This window comes from Mirounga leonina, unplaced genomic scaffold (genome assembly GCF_011800145.1).
Source record: "Mirounga leonina isolate KUSES-001 unplaced genomic scaffold, KU_Mleo_1.0 Mir_174, whole genome shotgun sequence".
In the NCBI taxonomy this organism is placed as follows: Eukaryota; Metazoa; Chordata; class Mammalia; order Carnivora; family Phocidae; genus Mirounga; species Mirounga leonina.
In genome coordinates this window covers 6,194,347-6,209,379 of record NW_023270451.1, presented here as the reverse complement: position 1 = coordinate 6,209,379, position 15,033 = coordinate 6,194,347, and the positions used below count along the sequence as shown (strand labels likewise).

At 38.1% G+C, this 15,033-nt stretch overlaps 1 protein-coding gene across 1 annotated transcript; it reads left to right on the top strand.

The window, feature by feature from the left end:
- Positions 1-6,639: 6,639 nt before the first annotated feature.
- On the top strand, positions 6,640-12,897 carry FGL2 (fibrinogen like 2). Its single transcript, XM_035020427.1, has 2 exons — positions 6,640-7,365; positions 9,516-12,897. Exons 1-2 carry the CDS (start codon positions 6,750-6,752, stop codon positions 10,220-10,222), a joined length of 1,323 nt encoding a protein of 440 aa, XP_034876318.1. The 5' UTR covers positions 6,640-6,749; the 3' UTR covers positions 10,223-12,897.
- The last annotated feature ends 2,136 nt before the right edge of the window (positions 12,898-15,033 follow it).

The following is a 15,033-nucleotide window of genomic DNA, read 5'->3' as shown; positions in this document are numbered from 1 at the left end:
TCCACTTTTCCATAATAATTTAATTCTTTAAGATGCACACTATTCTGATGAATGAACTGAAATATTAAAGTAAATCCTTTAGCTAAGTTGTGTGACTTAACTTATACATTATAACATATATGACATATAGAATACATTATATAGCATATAATGTATATACATGTAATATGTTATACATAATATAAATTTATATTTATATATTGTTCTAAAATGCCAAATAAACCAATACCCCAAGGAAAGCAAGTGCTGAAACAGGTAAAACCAAATTAAACATCTCAACTTAGAATGAATGAATAGATATTTTCAAGAATTTAAAGTCATGGATTTTGTAACAGTATACCTTCAGTCCTCATTATTCATGGATTGTGTGTTTGCAAATTCATTTACTCATTAAAATTTGTTTGTAACCCCAAGATAATACTGGCAGGCTTTGGGGATTTGTAGACATCCCTAGAATGGTGAACATTTTGAGTTGCCCAACGCGCAGCTGAACTCAAAGAAGGCAACACTCTGCCGTCTTGCTTCAGCTCTCATTCTGTAAACAAGTATCCTTTCTGCAGTCTAAGGGTCACATTTTCCACAGTTTTGTGCCTTTTGTTGGTGATTTCACCGTTGAAAAGGGCCTTAGTGCTGAAGGGCTGCCTGGTGTTCCTAAGTACAAGAAAGTTGTAAGGCACCTTATGGAGAAAATACTTGTGTTAGATAAGATCCCTTCAGGCGTGAATTATAGTTATCTTGGCCATGAGTTCCATGTGAATGAGTCAACAATATAAAATAAAATGTTCTTAAACAGAAACACATTTAAAACAAGGTTATGTATTGATCAGTTGACAAAAATATGACCAGAGGCTCACAGAAACCTAACCCAGTATGTCTCCTAGGAGCAGTGGTTCAGTATTCGCTAATTCAGGGTTTGCAGTGATTTTATAGGAAATAACTACCAGAAACAATGAGAGACAAAGAGAAGGTGCAGAAAGCCATGATCTGAAACAAAAAAGAAAGAAAGACACAATTTGATTTTCACGATTTCTTTACTATATTTTTATTGTTTGTTTCAGGAATATAAAAAGAAATAAGATCAATTTTTGATAAATAAAAATAAATACATTTTGTTTCTCCAACATTGGTTATATGAAGTTTTCTAAGTCTCTGGAAATTAGATGACAGCAAAATTAGATGTCATGACCCATGGATCTCTTGGATCCTTCATGATCCCTGGCTTGGTGTAGGGTACATAGTAAAAAGAGATTCTGTTGATAGATAATGACTGATGGGCATCTCAAGACTTCCATGGGATATTCCAGTTTCATAAAATTTTAGCTGAGGAGCCCTGAGTACCCCACTGAAGATCTGGGCCACTAGCATGTCAAATAACTCTATATTCTATAGTCTCATAAAAAGTGGAGCCTTGGATGTTTCTGCCCTATGCTACTTTTGAACCAGAACCCTTAAGGATTCACATAATGGATCTTTAATAGTAGGTCCGTACTAGAGGGATTTCTAGTCTACATCTAGGCTAGTGAGGTCATTGTAAGACAGATCAAAGAAACTATCAACTGTTATTCTAGTTCTAACCAAAATCAGGCAATTCTTGATCTCTCTATGGGTTGCTGAAATCAGGGTATTGTTTAAAGTTCTTTTTCAAATTTATGATGAATAAGGACTAAGACCCCTAAGGAATATTAAAATAAACATTATTTGCTGTTGACATTTCAAATCAAGTGTTTAAAAAGTGAATGTTTTAAATTCTTTATTATCCTAAAAGGACATATTCCCTAAAGTATAATCGAATGCTCTTGAATTTAATAAATCAGAAACTAAAATATGTTAATACATGTAATATCAGTGAAAATATCTCAGTGCTATAAATGATTGTCATATTAACTTCCTTTGGTACAAATAGAGACATAAAGTGTTTCCTTTAAAAAAATAAACGGCATTACAGGAAATGGAAGTTTACTTTTGAAATCTGACCCAAATACAGTAAATGCAGATCCTCCCTTGAATATACTTTGAATAAGAAAACAATAAAGAAGTGTGAATATGCTGTGAATATAGACTGATGCAATTAATTTTCATATGTGGCTTATAGAAATTCCACCATATGTTGGTGCTAAATAATTTGTTTAGATCTGAAAAACCAATCTGTAAATGGGCATAACATGTCAGTTCTGGGTTGAAGGCAGATGTGGGGAAGAAGGGAAGATTCTGATGCTGCCATGAAGAGTCAGAGGATGATATTCAAGTCTGGGCAGACTGGAAATGAGAAAGTCCAGAAAGACTTTCCAGCAAAAGGGAGGAGGCAAAAGGTGAAGGTCAGATGATGGGAATTCCATAGGCGTTGAGGACAGAAAGTCAGCTCTTCAAATTTGTGATTATCTGAAAGCTGCCTGCTTGAAACCTGCTCTCCTAGTCTCCATGACACTGCACTCTTCTGGTTCTTGTCCCGTTTCTGTGACCGTCCTCTTGGTTCCTGTGGTTTCAAGTTGATGTCCGCACATATTCTGAGGATTTCATTTCTAGATATCCAACTGTTCGGTAGATATTTCTATTTAATGGCTTGTCAATGTATTCAGAACTGATACTTCTACGCTCTCCCCAACCTACTGCTTGCTCCTTACACTCATTGCCACATTACTTAACTTCAGCCAGGGTCATACTTCATAGTTCTCCATTTCCCTCCATTTCTGATCAGTGGTCAGATCTCATGGCTTCTGTCACTCCTTGGTAATAATGTCTGCAAACACTTTACCACCCCTCCTGCCATCACACTAGTACCTCTCACCTAGGACTCCCATTTCCTTTTGGTTTCTAGTAGAAGATCCATTCCTAAAAATGGTCCCGGGGCTGGCGGGGGAAGGTTCCTATTGTTAACTAACATTTGAAAAATGCAGCAACCATCACTTTCCTCTCGGCCAGCCATAACACACTTTAGTATATGACTGATATTTCTCAGATCTGTTTGTCCTGAAACTCTGTTCATCAGCATCTAGCTACTCATGTTCCAGGAAACACACTTTGGGAAACAAAAACTTGGACTATCTAAATGGCCTCTAAACTGCTCTCCTTGCCTAATCTTTCTCTTTCCGGTGCATCGAGAATTTCATTGATAGATTATCTAAAGTGCTTAACTGATTATATTATTCCCTTGCTCAAAAACCTTCACTGGCTCCCCACTGATCTAAGCAGTGATTAAGCACCAGGTTCTCCACAACATGGTACGAATATATCTCTCCAGTATTATCTTTCCCCCTACATGGCAGTGTGGCGTGGGAGAAAAGACATGAACTTTGAAGTCAGATCCAGGTTCAAATTCCAACTCTGTCTCTTAAAGATTGTAAAACAGGGGCGCCTGGGTGGCTCAGTCATTTAGCATCTGCCTTCTGCTCAGGTCATGATCCCAGAGTCCTGGAATCGAGCCCTGCATCGGGCTCCCTGCTCTGCGGGGAGCCTGCTTCTCCCTTTCCCACTCCCCCTGCTTGTGTTCCCTCTCTCGCTCTGTCTCTCTCCGTCAAATAAATAAATAAAATCTTTTTTAAAAAACCTGTAAAACAGGCAAGTATTTAATGCTTTGAGCCCTTTCTTTGCTCATCTGAAAGTGCACATGGTAACTGTAGAGATGGGAGGATGTAGTGACATAATATTGGTGAAAGTTTCTTGAATAATTGTAGCACACCCTCTCTGGCCCCATGGGTTATAAACTCATTAGTCAGGTTGAACCTCTTTCATGTTGTAGTCACTTAAGGCCTGCCTGCAGTAAGTGACCAGTGATTTTTTAAATTAAGAACCCAGAAACAAACAACAAACAAAAGAACCCAGAGGATCACCTGCCAGTGTCATTGAGAACTGACTAACAAAGCAGTTCTCTACCCTTATTTGGGGAATTTTCTATGGGTCCTCAAGGGACAGGAGCCAGTTCCTACAGCACATCCACATTTTTTAGGTGGAACCATGCCACTGGCCCTTGGCTAGGTGGGGGTGCAGGGCCCAAGAATCAGCAGTAGTGCTTGGAAAAGCAATCCTTGATTCAAAGAGATGAAACAAAAGCCCACTGCAAGAGTCAGAAAGCTGCACTTTCGTTAGATTCAGAAACTTTTAAATGTGCTTATGATTTACTTCAAAGTCCAGAATGAAGAAAATACAAGGTCCTCAACAGCCCTGCCTAAGAAGGAAACAGGAATTTTTGTTTGATTTGTTCACTAATGTAGCCTAGTGCCTGAATAGTGTCTTACATGTAAAGGATGCTTAGTTAATATATGATGGAAGGAGGGATGGAGGGATGGTGGATGAATGAATAAATGAATGAACGAATGAGGCCATGGCATGCATTTTATATATGATCTAGCATAGTGCTTAATATATATAGAAGGTCCTTAATAAATAATTAACTGGCTAAATATATAGATTGTACCCTAGCCACTTAAGGGCATTTAGTAATGTACCTTAAACTAAATATTATTCATATATATTTTTACTTTATAATATATTTTTATGTATTACCTATATTATCATCATTCTCTTTCTTTTAAAATGATCTATTCATTCATCTATTTCTCCCCTCAAAACAGGGGAGTGTCACAGCTTAAAAGCAAGTGAGGAGAGAAAATGAAATTAAAAGGTTAATTAGACATTTTTAGTCAGAAAGTTAAAAAATTTTGTCTAAATTGGTTTGACTGCACTGAATGGAATGAAGAGAAAACAAACTTCATTTTTTAAAAAGCTGGAAGAAGATGGAGGAAAATGAGGCATAAGTTGTGCAGAATGTGTTTGATAAATTTGTTGGGAAAGAATGTTACACTTATAACACCACATTTGGTACACACTTCACTCAAAGTTTCTATAATTATCATTCTCGTATGAGGGAAGAATAGCCAGATACCCCCTTCACAGCTATAGGAACCAAGCCTCAGTAAAGGTAATGATCTGTACCTCCAATAAGAGGTAGACCCAGGGATGGAATCCAGTTCATCCAAATATTCAGGAAAAAATACAATTGCCAACGTGTAGAGCGAGCCTGACACATTTAGAGAACATGAAGAGTTAGGGTGGGGGCGCCTGGGTGGCTCAGTCGTTAAGCGTCTGCCTTTGGCTCAGGTCATGATCCCAGGGTCCTGGGATCGAGCCCCGCATCGGGCTCCCTGCTCCGCGGGAAGCCTGTTTCTCCCTCTCCCTCTCCCCCTGCTTGTGATCCTGCTCTCACTGTGTCTCTCTCTGTCAAATAAATAAATCTTTAAAAAAAAAAGGGTGAATAGGGTACCTGGTTGGAATGAAGGGGGTATATAGAAAAGTCACAAGACATAAATTTAAAGAAATAAATAGGAGATAGATTATAGAGTACCTTGAGTAATACAATAAAGAATTTGGGTTTTTTTTTTTTTTAAAGATTTTATTTATTTATTTGAGAGAGAGAGACTGAGAGAGAGAGAGCATGAGAGGGGGGAGGGTCGGGAGGGTCAGAGGGAGAAGCAGACTCCCTGCCGAGCAGGGAGCCCGATGCGGGACTCGATCCAGGGACTCCAGGATCATGACCTGAGCCGAAGGCAGTCGCTTAACCAACTGAGCCACCCAGGCGCCCTTGGGTTTTTATCTATATCAATTATTTTGAAATTATTTTTAAAGCCAAAAAAATCCTTTTTAAAATAAAAAACCTGATATGAGATGCCAAGATGCAAAACTAATTAAAAGTAGGTTGTTTCTCCAATTGAAGCTGTTCTGCCTTCCTGCCCCTCAGCTTTTGAGGAGAAAAGGTTGAAAACGGCGCAAAAAGGTTTAAACCAAGAAAAGTTTGAAAAGGCATGAATGCTGGCAAGTGTTTGGGCAAGGCAGAGACGAGCTAGTGGCAGAGGGACCTACTGTGGGAGGGAGAGAGCGCGGACACAGGGTTGCCAGTGGGAAGGGAAGGCAAAGATGCTGGGGACAGGAAGAGAATCAGAACAGAGCTGGGAAATGTTCAAAGATTCACTCGTGGGCAACTGTAGAACATGACTGACCTTACAATCACAAAAATGGGGGTGAAAACGAAGGAGAAGGCTGCTGGTTTTGGTGAAAGGCAATGACGTACTTTTAAATGTGTTTTTGTCATAGAGACATTTGCTCTACACTGTGCTAGGGCTAGAGGAATGAAAATCAACCCCTTTCTCTCTACCAGTTTTCTCCCTTTTTCGAATAGATGAAACAAAAGTGCATGGCATGAATCAGAAAGCTGCACTTCTTGGCCTATTTCTAAATTTCAAGTGCTTAAGTTTTCACCTGAAGGTCCAACATGAAAAATTTACAGAATCCTCAAAGACCCCATTCTAAAAAGGAAAAAAAAAAAAAAAAAGACCATTTCCATTTTGTAAACTTTCTGTTCTTGCCTCTGGGTAACTAGCACATTAATTTTTCTCTTTAAAAGCTAGTTTTCCCCGATGGCATGAAGTACAATTGATTTCGAGGGTAATTATTGTGAAATCCAAGATTTGTGTGTGTGTGCGCTTTAGAAACTAAATTATGGAAGTGAAACGTGAGGCGTACGCGCATCCAACCAACTGCAGTAATTCTGATGCGTATTCTTCTGAGAATCAATAGCAGGTCTTGGCCAGCGGCGTGTGAAGAGGACAGGCTCCTTCCTCTGTGTTTCTGAAACTGGTGATGCAAGCGCTCCCGCCCTTTTCTGAGAACACAGACCGCCTGACTCGGGCAGGCAGCTGCGGCTCTTAAAACAGCGCGGCCCCGCACGCGTCCCTGCTGGGGTGAGCGCCGCCGCCGCCATGAAGCCAGCCAGCTGGTGCTGGCTGAGCTCGGCTGTCCTTGCTGCTTACGGCTTGCTGGTTGTGGCAAACAATGAAACGGAGGAAATTAAAGATGAAACGGCCAGGGATGCCTGCCCGGTGCGACTAGAAAGCAGAGGGAAATGCGAGGAGGGCGGCCAATGCCCCTACCAGGTGAGCCTGCCCCCGTTGACGATTCAGCTCCCCAGGCAGTTCGGCAGGATCGAGGAGGTGTTCAAGGAAGTCCAGAACCTCAAGGAAATGGTAAATAGCCTGAAGAAATCTTGCCAGGACTGCAAATTGCAAGCTGACGACAGCCGGGACCCGGGCAGAAATGGACTGCTGTCACCTAGCCCGGGATCCCAGGGAGAAGCCGATGACAACAGAGTTCAAGAATTAGAGAGTGAGGTGAACAAGCTGTCCTCTGACCTAAAGAATGCAAAGGAGGAGATCGACTTGCTTCAGGGTCGCCTGGAGAAGCTCAATCTTGTAAATATGAACAACATAGAAAATTATGTTGATAGCAAAGTGGCAAATCTAACTTCGGTTGTCAATAGTTTGGATGGCAAGTGTTCGTCTAAGTGTCCCATTCAAGAACAAATACAGTCACGTCCAGGTATGTACAATGTATTCTTATCAGTTGTTCATGACTATTATACAGCTAGATAGTATCTGTAAACATTAACCTGAGCAAATAAGTTAAATAGATGACAGAGGAAATAAATAAGCCTTTTAGTCATCAAGGTAGTACAGGAAAAGCTAGTATCTTTGCAAATGTGGCCACAGAAATTATATAAGACTTAATTACAAAAATCGTAATTAGTTCTGTATCCTGTGAAAGCACTTCCAGTTTCAAAGAGCTTATTTGCTAATGCCAGAGCGACACACAAACTGGAATAGAGAGATATTAGTTCCTAATGTTTCAGTGCATTTAACTTATCTCTTCACTGAAATGTTTGAAAACAATAGAGATAAGGCAATATTTCCAGTTATGCTTTGTTCATTGGGAATCAAGTTTCCTGTGGTTGGCTGACTGCTCCTTCTCATGTGGCCACAAGGAATCTTTGAAAGATTTTTGCTTATCTACAGTTGGTAATCCCAAATACCTAGTGAAAACAGGAGATTTTATAGATGGAATAAAAGCATCTATATGGCTTCATGTGTGTGCAGAACTTTTTGCTTCGAGTGGCCCAAAAACATTTTAAGGGGAGAGTTTTGGCATACCAGAAGACCACAGACTTTACTACTACTACTTAACTACTTAACTACTACCACGATACCCACCACCTTCTGGCTGTGGCACTGGTTCCTCCAAACGCTGCCTTTCTACCTGAGTTCCTGGGACACTGCTCCTGATGGTCTTGCTACACTTTGGAAAGCCATCTCTGCATTAGGACCTCCACTTACCATGAGTGTGAGGTTGGAGGGATATGATGCCTGGGACAGAGGTCACATTCATTTGGAACAAGCACCTCATGAGTGCTCCATCCCTAGGGGCTCTGCCAGGGATCTGAAGGTAGGCAGGGCTTTCAAGGACCGCTGTTGCTAATACTCCTGGCAGCCTGTGTCTGAATGTATCCTGCACTGCAAGGCAGAGGCTCACGTCTTAGTGCCATCTCTGGGCACACATTAGATTTGATGCTGCATGGCAACTTGTAATGATATGCACAATTTTCTACCATCTATCTTTGTGCTAAAAGTTTGGGGGAAATATTGGAATGCTGTGAGTTCTAAACACACATGAATAGATTTTTTGTGCCTCTGAGAAGCTCGTATTAAATTTACCTTATCTGGCCCAGATCTTTATAAGAAATATTTGAGAGTAAATATCTGTATTTGATTCCTACAGAACCATGTTAACTGATTATTATACTTGCCCTGGACATAACCACCTGCTGTTTCTTTCTAGAAACCAAACATATGAAACACTGGCGAAATACTTTCCAAATAATAAATTCAGAATAAGAATACTGGTATATTATTTTTAAAAATCTTTTTTTTTCACTCGATCTTCTTTATTTAGTTGTCAAGCGAGGAAAACAAATGTGAATTTATGATCAATTCTGTATGTTAGAGTTTTAACACATCATTTGGAACATATCCTATAAAACTTTATGAGAGAGGAGGGTATCGGCCCCTTGAGGTGAAAGGACATAGAAACTTGTGCTTTTTCTGTATACGTGGAATGCAGTTCAGGGGAGTTGGAAGCATCTGTCCTTTAGGACTAAGGAATGTAGTAGTTACAAGAACAACCTTTACAGCCAGCCAGATATCAGTATGGGTCCTGGCTGTGCCACTTAATACTTCTGTGAACTTGGGCAAGCCACTGATTCTCTTTGAGCCTAAATATCCTCACCTACAGATTGGAAGTAATACCTACGTCGTAAGGTCAATGTGCAGAGTAAGTGTGAAAATGTTAAGTCTTTGGCAGAATGCCTAGAACACATAAGTAGCACTCACTAAATATTTACTAACTTACTAAAACTACTTTATTGATGGGGGTCTCGTTGTTGTTCGTTGTGAACATTATCACTATGATTACCAACCAAGTCACGTTGGAGAGCCTTGTCTGCTTTTATAGCACCAAGTTCTTATTCTGAGGCCTTAATAAACATTTGCTAAACAGGTTCAAGTGAGTTTTGCAGAGCAGGGTTTCATTAACACCTTCGACTGAATTATCAAACTACTTTTGTAAATACAAAGATTTTTTAAGATGCATAGTTTCTATGAACAGAATCCGATGCCTCTCTCTTCTTCCCCCTTCAGTTCAACATCTGATATATAAAGATTGCTCTGACTACTACACAATAGGCAAAAGAAGCAGTGATCTCTACAGAGTTACACCGGATCCCAAAAATAGTAGCTTCGAAGTTTTCTGTGACATGGAGACCATGGGGGGAGGCTGGACAGTGCTGCAGGCCCGTGTCGACGGAAGCATCAACTTCACCAGAATGTGGCGAGACTACAAAGTAGGCTTTGGAAACCTCAGAAGAGAATTTTGGTTGGGGAACGATAAAATTCATCTTCTGACTAAGAGTAAGGAAATGATTCTAAGAATAGATCTTGAAGACTTCAACGGTGTCAAACTCTATGCCTTGTATGATCAGTTTTATGTGGCTAGTGAGTTTCTCAGATACCGTTTACACATCGGTAACTATAATGGCACCGCTGGAGATGCCCTACATTTCAGTAAACATTACAACCATGATCTGAAGTTCTTCACCACCCCAGACAGGGACAATGATCGATATCCCTCTGGGAACTGTGGGCTCTATTACAGTTCAGGCTGGTGGTTTGATGCATGTCTTTCTGCAAACTTAAATGGCAAATATTATCACCAAAAATACAGAGGTGTCCGTAATGGGATTTTCTGGGGCACCTGGCCTGGGATAAGTGAGGCACAGCCTGGTGGCTACAAGTCCTCCTTCAAGGAGGCCAAAATGATGATTAGACCCAAGCGCTTTAAGCCATGAATCACTCGTGCTCCTTCCTCTGAGTATTCATTACCTAATAGGGCAATTAATTCCTTTAGCACTTTGGAATATGTTTCATACTCCTTTTCTATGACTACAAATTTATCTCTAAGCAGTGGGTTCTTATGCTACACAGCATTTGAAATAAAGCTGAAAAAATACACATTTTAAAGGAGTTCTTTGTTGCTGTTATACTGTTATCCAAATGAATACTTGCAAAGCAAGTGGGATTATTGAGAATTACACAAGTCGGTTTATGATTTTCTTAATTTCTATAATTGAAAAGTTTTCTACTTACTTGTATTACTCACTATAATTATGAAATCTTTATTTAGCAAGCTGAATTTTTACATAAGTAATCTGAATTTTTATTGTGACTTAAATACAGTTAATGGTAGATCACTCTTTTCAGGCTGTCCTCAGTTATTGGGTATTTCTTTGTCTCTGAATACCCTAATCCTCATTCTGAGATAAACTTTCTCAATTTATGGCATTTACTTTGGTTCAGGAAGATCCTACAGCATTTTAGTTCTCAGATGAAGGGAAATATATAGAATTAAACCTGTTCAGGTACTATTTGTGAAATGTAAAACATCTGTCATTTAAAATATTTTAAAAGTGGTAGCATAATGTCACACCTAAAAGCATTCAGAAAATTCAGCCTTAAAGACCATGGTTTAAAGGTAATTAATTCACAGTTAATAACTCTTTAGGTGTTGCATGGTGAAAACTGCTTTAATATAAAAATTAGCTTCCTTTGCTCTGTATGCACAATAGTTTTTAATTTAAGATTGCTCACTACTGTGTGTGACTACTAGTAGGCTTTCTTTTGGAAGGATAGGTGTGGGTGGGGAATAAAGCATTTATTTAGAGACTAGAATACTCTGAAGGCCAAAGCATTTATATCCAAAGCAATAATTTCATTAAGTGATTCACTTCATAGAAAGCTAAGTTTTATAGGACATATGAATTTTGAAATATATAGTAGTTCAAATATTATGTATTTCAATCCTAACTGGTGTATTGCTTATTTTTTTAAAGATTTAAATACAGGTGTTTATTTTTTTTAACCAAATTAAAATATCTGACACTTTTATAATTCACTAATTTTGGAGTATGGGTATCATTTTTAAAAGATTATAAAAAGTAGTGTGTTAAATTTCATCGCTGTAAAAAGGGATCATTTCAGAGAGAACAGTAGTATTCTGTTGAACATTTAAAAAAATACTCTAGAATAAAATTTGAATAAAATAATGTGAGCCATAGAAATATATTTAATCTTTAATTTCTAGTTTGTTTCTATTACAGTAACCAAGTTTTCAAAATAAACTCATAAAGATGCAACTTTACTCCTTTGAAAATGATTAAGGAGGATAGTTGCTTTAGGTAACAAATTAACTTTTTCAAATATTGCCCTTTATAGAAAATTCTAACCAAAAAGAAGCAAGATATTCTTTAAAAAAATATATGACATACAAAGTTCTCAGGTACACATGATAAGAATTAGGTTTTTATGAACACTATTAAAATGTTAAAGCAAGAGAAATGCAGATAGAATTATGATGACCAAAATGTAAAATATCATTATAGATTTCAAAGGCTTCATATCTACTCAATAGTTTAATAGATGTAAATGTAACTGATTTACTCTTCATTTCTCTCTCTCTTCTTTTAAAAAAAGATTATGAAGATTTTGATATACAATGTATTTATTTCAGATAAGAGGATTTTCATTTACTATATGTAATTATTAATATATGTGTAGGTTTCAGTAAATTTCTGTGATCAAAAATGGACTCATCAGGCAGGATCTTATCCCATCAAACTTCTATTTCTCACACAATGAAAAAAAGAAAAAAAATGGACTCTTCACAAAATAACAGTTCTAAAGAAAAATAACTCATATAGTGAGTGTCCACTGACTTAATGGGAATGAGGTATCATTTCAGGAGATTTGGCAAATAACTTATTAATCCATGTAAATATTCAAAAGCTTGTCCTTTTATTTTTCTACCTTATTTCAAAGGATCAAATTTTATTTTCAATTATACTTTTATGGTACTTTTCTAATAAAAATTTCTGTGACATAGAAATTTCTTTTTGAAATCTTTTCATGTCATTTATAAAATATATTTTATACTTTGATCATCTTTAACATGTTGATGGAAATAGATTATATCTGAGAGTCTTTTGCCTTAACTATTCACTAATATATGCTAATGTTCATAAATGTGGATTGATTATTAACAAATATTTCAGTCTTGGCTCCATTTTAAAGGCTAATATTTGTTATCTTAATTAAGACTTTATTTCTAAGCTTTATCATTCTTTGAAAATGTTGACTAAAATTAGTCCTTAGAAATTCCAAGTGAAACTAATTCACTCATTGCTGAAAAGAAAAATCAAATTTTTCTTATAAGCAGTAATGTTTCAAATGAACTAATGATGCATCTGTCCAGTAAAATAAAGAGCTTAAATATATGAAGCATGAAAGATATCCTAGTAACAAAATTTGTTGGTTCTTATTTTTGATGTCTGCTCAAGGAAAGGTTTTAAAAGTTAAAGTAATGGATAATGTCATCATGATAAGCTTTTGTTTAGAATTCTTATTTTCTTTTATGTATAAATAGGTTTATGTCTTTAACAACCCTATAAAATAAAAGATTTAACCTTCACCTCTGTTTATTTCTGCAATGTGGAACCTTCAATATTACTGTTTATAAAATAATATTTATATATTTACTCTTGTCTGAAAAGTTGCATAGTGTTTACCTAATTAGACTTTACCTTTGACTCTATAAAGATTTTAATGAGTTCTATTTCGTTAACAGGAAGACAGAGGCAAATACAGGAACATCATTATCTTATTTCCCTCCAGAATACTGTTGACACATTGGAAATACAAAAGTTTCAGTTTCCTTTTGCAGCATTCAGCTCCATCTTTTTCCATCATTAATGTTGCTCCTTTGGCTCAGCCCCTATCAGCTCCTTTGGGTAATGCAAACGCTTTCTCAGAGTAACCCATGCCCCCAGTTTCAATCTGTTCCAAAACACCCTCCATTTCACTGTCAGAGGGACTATTCAGAAATACAGTTCTGATCGTATTATTCCAGCAACCCCTCATTTCCTATTGTATAAAAATCCATCAAATAAGCCCCTTCGTGGATTGGTCTCTGCCACCCCTTTCACTATCCTTTTCTGCCACCATGCATACTCCTGCCATACCGAATTCCTTGTTCTCAAACAATCCCCATGTTCTCTGAGTTTTTCGCTATTTTGTGTATACTGTTCCCTTGGTCTAGATAGAATACCATCCTCAACCCCTGCTGAGTTTTGTCTTATCACTCATGAATCAGAGCAGGGACTCAGGAGCTGGATTTGCTAGATTTGAATTTCAGCTCCACCCTTTGTAAGCTGTGTGATCACAAGCAAAGTCACTTAATCTCACTGTTCCTTGGTTCTTTCAGTTACAAAATGGATAACAGTAGAATCTGCTTGGGGAAAAAAAAAGAATCTGCCTGATAGTTATTGAGAGGATTAAATGAGATAACATATATGAAACACCTAGAATGTGTGTGTGTGTGTTTGTGTGTGTGTATCATCATCATCATCCTAAATAGTTATCTCCTTTGGGCAGTCTGTTCTGATAACATTGGGAGGGGGTTGGTACCTCTCAGGTCCTATACCATCCTATATATTCCTTATTATACATTACATTATTCAACAAGGGTTCTACCTTGAAATCAATCTCTTTGGCTAGGATGTAGAGCCAATTTGAGACAGTGTTGTTCTTCAAAATGGTTCATGAGTATGTTACCATAGATAAAGAGCTGTAGTGTGAAGAAGCTGGAGTTACAACTGGGGAAGGAGCAGATACCGTCAAATCGGAGGATTTGGGAGATTATGAATACAGGTGAATACAGGTGAGCAGGGGTTGAAGCCGGTGGGGGGGGTGGGGGGGGGAGGAAATGGCAAGAGAGGATCAGATATGCTATGGATTGGGTACGTACACTAGCAAGCCTTTAGAAGGGGTTCTGGGAACATGCCTCTGGATACATGTCATGCGGAGGCACACGGCAGTACCAGAGCAGACAGCGATTGGTCTACCTGACTGTGTTCCTAAAGAAAAAAGATTTTTTTTTCATACTTTTTACACCATATTGTAATTTTGAAATTAATTTTAATCATACAAAATCCATGAATGCTTTAATTTAAAAAAATTGCAGTTAGACTAATTACCCTTTGCAAACCCCCTTCAGTTCCAATCTTCTCCCTCTCCCCAGAGGTAACAGGCAGAGATGGCTGAATCCAAACTCATTTCATTCTGGGTCTTGCCAAAATGCAGTGTCTACTGAGTCATATCTGTGCCAGGTTTCTTTTGTTTATTGGTTGGGAGGAGTTGGAAGTGAGAACAGAAATGAGGAAAATTGAGTTTACTTTGGAGAATTCAGTCCCCTGAACTCCCCAATGTGATTGAGCCTCCTTTGCTCTTTGAAGCGGTCCCTCCCTCCCCACACTGAGAAGGCTCATCTTTGCTGGAAGACAGTGCTGCTTTCTTTTCTGAGGGCAAGATCTTAATTGTCCCTTAGGCTCCTTGATACCACTCCTTGGCCTCTCCAGACCTGTAGCCAGGGCATGCTCTCATGTCAATTATGAAGTCAAATTGGAGGAGAAGCCTTTTCACAAATTTGCTAATTTTTATCAGTAGAAAGCTGGGCAAGACAGGTGGAGACAGATTTTGAGGTTGCTTGACTGAGGAAGGAAAAACAGTCTTTCAGATGTGACTGAGTCTACTGATACGGGTATATTTA

Bases quoted from the DNA above. Each gene is read 5' to 3' on its own strand.
- FGL2 (XM_035020427.1), top strand. From the start codon at position 6,750: ATGAAGCCAGCCAGCTGGTGCTGGCTGAGCTCGGCTGTCCTTGCTGCT. The intron at 7,366-9,515 runs GTATGTACAATG...TTCCCCCTTCAG, and splicing joins ACAAATACAGTCACGTCCAG to TTCAACATCTGATATATAAA.